The sequence below is a fragment of the Nematolebias whitei genome, chromosome 11, assembly GCF_014905685.2.
Source record: "Nematolebias whitei isolate Nwh7 chromosome 11, NemWhi1, whole genome shotgun sequence".
Taxonomy (NCBI): domain Eukaryota; kingdom Metazoa; phylum Chordata; class Actinopteri; order Cyprinodontiformes; family Rivulidae; genus Nematolebias; species Nematolebias whitei.
In genome coordinates, this window is record NC_056508.1 from 23,671,101 (window position 1) to 23,677,100 (window position 6,000).

The 6,000-nt window shown below is 38.8% G+C and overlaps 1 protein-coding gene across 1 annotated transcript in view; it reads right to left on the bottom strand.

The window, feature by feature from the left end:
* Positions 1-6,000, bottom strand: part of rap1gapa (RAP1 GTPase activating protein a) — a 75,732-nt gene that overhangs the window by 28,130 nt on the left and 41,602 nt on the right. Inside the window, exon 3 of the mRNA XM_037684776.1 lies at positions 2,260-2,353. Within this exon, the coding sequence (XP_037540704.1) occupies positions 2,260-2,353 (94 nt within the window). The remainder of the gene's footprint in view (positions 1-2,259; positions 2,354-6,000) is intronic.

Below are 6,000 nucleotides of genomic sequence, written 5' to 3' on the forward strand. Positions count from 1 at the left end.
TTAAACTCTGAAAACAATGTTTTAATGTTACTGTGAGATCTTCCTGACAGTGTAGCAGTCAAGGTGAAGTCTATAACTATAAGACCTGCTGGGGTTAATTGCTGATTGACCTCGTTTTTGCAGAGCTGTGATTAAAGTGATACACTCCTCTGAGTCTTGGCCCACAAAGCTGATATTTTACTCCAGCATAACACATGCCCATACTTTTAATCGTGTTCTTATAGTTTTATTTATTTAGTTAGTTTACATAGGAAACAAATCCAGGGGAAATATAACAAGGTAGTAAATTTTATTTATTTATTTATTTTTTTAAGCATCCTGCTTTGTGTCAGAGTTGTGGAGAAGGAAAGAGAAAGTATCATGAGCAGAATATAAATCAGTTTACAAAGTTTCAAATGTCTGTATGACTTGCCTGATAAACAATCAGGTAAGTACAGAAAGCTGCAGGGATCAAAAGTTAAACACCCCACCTTTCTAATCTCAATCCTCTCCTGCTCGCTTTGCTGCCCACAGATTCAGTTTTAAGCTTATTCCAAAGTTTTAGGCTCCTTATAAAACTTTTCTGACATAAGTGAGATTTTATAAGATTATGATCACTACAGAGCAAAGATCTTTTCCATCTTTTAGGTCCCTAAAAAATCCCCTGTTGCTTTTTATTTTTACATATTATGTATCCAGCACTGAAAATGTGTTCCAAACATGTGCACAGCATGAAGGACTTGCTTGGTGCTGTCACAATAAAATGATTTTATTCTTTCTGCATTCTGTCTTAGATTTTTATTATTATTATTATTGTTATTGATGCTCAGTCACATTGGTTTCAGATTTCTTTGTGAATTTTTAAAATAGGATATTAGGTCAGAATCTGCAGCAGAGATCATCTCTCTCCAGTTTTAGCTTCTCTCCACTGGCTCCTTGTCAAATCCAGAATATAATTCAAAATCTTACTTCTAACCTACAAAGCTCTCAACAACCTAGCTCCATCTTATATTACAGATCTTATTGTTCCATATTTTCCTAACAGAGCACTTTACTCGCAGACTACAGGCTTACTTGTAGTTCCTAGAGTTTCCAAAAACAGAATGGGAGGAAGATTTTTCAGTTATCAGGCTCCTCTCTTGTGGAACAAACTTCTAGTTTCTGTCCATGAGGCTGACACATTGTCCAGTTTTAAGACCGGACTTAAGACTTTCCTTTTTGATAAATCCTATAGTTAGGGTTGGCTTGTTATGCTGCTATAGGCTTAGCCTACGAGAGGACAAATTGTTCTAATTTCTTAAAATGAATTGTTAAAACTGAATACTTTTCATTTAATTCTATTTCTATTTTAACATGATTCTTGACCTGCCATTGTGTATCTGTTCCTCCTTCCTGTTCCTCTCAAACCCAGCCGGTCAAAGCAGATAGCTGCTTGTCCTGAGCCTGGTTCTGCTGGAGGTTTCTTCCTCATGAGGGAGTTTTTCCACTGTTACCTTCATGCTTGCTCAAGATGAGAGTCTGCGATTAAGTTAAACTCAAAGCAGTCTGCTCCTCAGATAAATGGTGTTAACTTATTTTATATGTATATGAATGTTTCTGTTCAGTGCCCTGAGATGACTTCTGTTGTGACTTGGTGCTGTATAAATCAACTGAATTGAATTTAACTGAATGTGGCTAATTTGCTCTAAAGTAAAAAAAAATGTCTGGATGAATGGTAATATTTTATCGGAGCCTTTAAAACAATCTTTTAAAACAGTTACTTAGTTTTGGATTTAGAAAGCAACTGAGCCCTAAACTGAATCTCCACCACCAGCATGATTGATGATGTTAGGAGGTGACAAAGGTCGTGTTTTATACTGAAAGTGCTGTGATTTGAAAGCCTTCATGGAATCACGTTAACGCATCTTTTGTCTGAAAACTGGTTGGCATCTGGCTGACTGTTTCCTGCTAAAAATAGGCCTCTATTAATCGAGTCAGTCAAACATGATAATCACAGTGACGGAGCTTTGTCTGTGTCCTAATTACAAAAACTATACAAAAGACAAGATTAAGAATCAAAGATTTATATAAAAAAAAAAGACTTTCACCCTTGAGGACTGAAAGAGATGAATTAACATGAAGAATGTGTTTGGAGAGAAGAACAAGAGACAGAATGAGAAGTGATGTGTAACAAAGATCATGGAAAGAAGGGGTCACACAGAGTTGTATCAGATAAGGTCAGGAGGTCACAGTTCAGACTTAACCCCCACCCTCCCACCCCCACCTGCTTCTCCTCCCTACCTTGTGAAGCGGCAAGGCTGTGTGTGTTGGGGGCGTCTGGAGCATCGGAGGCTCTAGTGGCGCAGATATCCGGGGGTCGCTCCCATCTTGTTTCCTAAAATCAGACAGACATAAAGAAAAGGTTCAGTCAGAAAAGGTCATTTGGTTTGAGGAGCGTTATCGGCCTTCTAACAATAAAGGTTTGTACATGTGCTGAAGTGTTGTGGAGGGGTCTGATGCATTTTTCTTCATTTAGAACCACTGAAACTAAACCTTTTTAGTTTATCATAAAAGTCAGAAAAATTCAGCTTTAATATAGTTAAGCTCTCCATTGATCTATTACTTTGATTATATTTCTTATAAAAATAATTAATTTGTACGCATCCTTTATGATTGTCTATTGCTGTCGTTGTTCCACTGTTGTCATTACTCTTTTTTGTTAACACCAGGTCTCTCTTGTAAATGAGTCCCCGAGGCTCAATGGGATTAACCTGTATAAATAAAGGTTGAAAAAAAAATTTACTTTATTGTTTGTTAAATATTCATTCTGGTGTGGTAGTAGCTGAGAGCAGCCACAGCTAAGCAACCTTAAACACAAACAACTATAAATCAGTTAAATTTACAAATACTAAGCTAAAGTTTGATGTGGGAGTAGCAGACAGTCATTCACCACAAATAATCTGAGAAGCGACTGATTTGGCGACTCCTCATAACATCACATGAAACTGCACATCAGGTTAATTTTTAAGATTTGAACAAAACGGTCGTACCTCCTTATCAGAGTCAGAGTTTCTTTATTGTCGTTCGCACCACATGTGGAACGAGATTACGTACACAGGGTCCCAGTTACATTCAACAATAAAATGTAAAAGAAAAAAATCAGTAATAAGATCTAAGATATGAACTAAGAAAAACATAAACTAAAAATACATTAAGCACTAGTAGCATAAAAACAATACGCCAAACAGCAGCACGAACATGAGTCTGTGTGAGCATGAATGAACACATCCACATGAAACAGATCAGCAGCAACATGAAACAGATCAGCAGCAACGTGGTGTGATTCTTCACAGTGATTATTCTGTTTAGAGATTCATGAGTCTAACAGCCTCAGGGTAGAAGCTGTTCCTCAGTCTAGTGGTTCTACACTTAATGCTCCTCAACCTCCTTCCTGAGGGGAGCGGGGCAAAAAGTGTGTGTGCTGGGTGAGTGGGGTCCTTCATGATGCAGGTGGCTCTCTTCCTGCATCTGGAAGTGTAGATGTCTGATGGTAGGGAGACTGACTCCAACAGACTTCTGTGCAGCCTTCACCACTCTCTGCAAAGATTTTCTTTCTCAGCACAAGATGATTTTGATCTAAAACTCTGGCCTGAAAGCCGCTGAGCAATAAATGTTTCTTCAAAGACTGTGCATTTCATTTTAAGGTAATTTTTTGACCTTATAGCTAAAAACAATATGCTTAAATGACAAGATGTATTTTAGCTGTTGGTTACAATATAAAAAACACAACAACCCAAAAGGTTTTATTTAAAGTTACAAGTTAAAAGCTTCTACCCTGATGCTGTTAGACTCATAAATCCCTAACCAGGATAATCACTGTAATGCCACTTTGATTGGTGATATGTGACTTATCTGTGCTGCTGACTAGCCATGCTGCTGATCCTTTGCCTTTATGCTGCTGTATTCGTACTCATCTGCTCACGCAGACTCATGTTCAGGCTGCTGTTTAATATACTGTATTATTTTACATTATTAGTGTTTAGTGTATATCTTAGATCTTTTAGCATATACCGTTTAGCGTTCATTTAGCATATATCTTAATGTATATCTTAGATTCTTACATACTGTTTCTTTTAATACTTTATATTTTGGGGTGTACCTTGTGTACACAATTTCATTCCCCCTCATGTACCACATGTGATGTGAATGACAATAAGGAACCTTGAACCTTTGACGTTAAAAACACTTCAGTTGTATGTGGATCCAATAAAAATAATAAGTTTACTTTTATTCAAACAGAAGCCCCTTCAAATCTCATCCAACTGAGCTGCTGATGAGAAAAGTCACTGTGTTGTAAACTCAACCACTGTACCAGGACAGATTTATTCCCACAGGGTCATTGATGGACACCTGGGATGAATATTCTGCCCTACCTACCTTGAAAATGGAACGATTTGTGCAGATGCTTGTTTAATTATTTAAGTGCAATTTTATAAAGTTGAAGTGTTTTGAATACAAAGGCAGCACCAGCTTTGTATTTAAATCACATCATGTTTTTTAAAAAGAAGAAGTATCTAAAAGATGATGATGCGTATGATGTTAACTATGCCTGTGATGAAAACTGAGAGCTGCAGCTGCCACAGTGAAATATGTATGTCAGATATTGGCTCGTGCAACGGTGTGGTGCACTCCAGCAGCAGAAAAGTCCAACTTCTATAAAAAGAACAATAATAATCTGTGCATATTTCCCCTCTGGCCCCCCACGAGACCACACTGAATAATTCCTTGAACAGATAAGAGGCTGCCTGACAAAGGTAACAGTGTTAATGTTTTAAACTGATGTTAAGCTTGTAGTTGAGACGAACAGCTTCTCTCTGTGGAGAGTAATGTCAGATCTGTGCTCACATTTGTTGAGTGCACTCGGATTCAAATGTAGGTGAAGAAAACAGAGCCTGAATCATTAATATACAACACTGCCTCACGAGTATTACACAACGAGTGAATCTGTAATCAAGAAAGGTACTGCAGTATTTAATGAAACGGGGACAGTTCAGAATATGGATGTTTTTCAAACAGGGATTCACCTCCAGCTGCAGCTGCCCCACAAAATACAACTCCGCTCTCCTAAATTCTCTATTTTTCGTCCATTCAACCTTTATTTATACAGAATCTCTAAATTATGGCTGCAAAAGAATATTTAAAAACATGCATCAGAATAAAGTGACAGAAAAAAACCTCCCTGGTGTTAAACATGAGGTGAAGTACACACTCCACTCGTCTTCCTGTCACCATCAAACTCCTGGCTCAGATCAGTTCGCCTGCACAAACACACCACATCAAATTACATAACACACCCCAGCTGGATGGAAACGCAGGATTCAGCCGCGTGGAGAAACTCTGGAGACCCAGCAGGACGGGCTGACGTCCAGCACGGAGCAGCGCAGCAAACTTCACTCACAGAGTGGCCTCTGGACGTCAGGTGCTCCCAGAGACAGAGACATGGACTGATGACTCACAGCCTGCGCCTCCCCACTCCTCCTCCTCCCTTCTAGTGCTCACTTATCTCCTCTGTCTGTCTCCACTTGCTGCTCCTTGTCTATCGTTCACCTCCTGGCCTCACTCTCAGCTCTTCAAACTGGCAAATGCTCTCCCACCAAGAATCCTCTCTGACTCTCCTCCCTCCCACTCACTGCCTCCACCCTCTCTCTCTCTCTCTCTCTCTCTCTCTCTCTCTCTCTCTCTCTCTCTCTCTCTCCCTCTCTCTCTCTCTCTCTCTCACACACACACACACACACAAACATGTTTGTCTTGCTATCTTTACGTGGACTTTGCATTGACTTCAATTCATTTTTCATTCATTTCTATAGCCTGACCCTAAATTTAACCATTACAATACCTAACCCTGCATCTAACCATTACCAGTACATACATAACATTTAATTTAACCATTACCAATACATACCTAACCCTAAATTTAAACATTACCAGTATCTAACCCTAAATTTAACCATTACAAGTACCTAACCCTAAATCTAACCATTA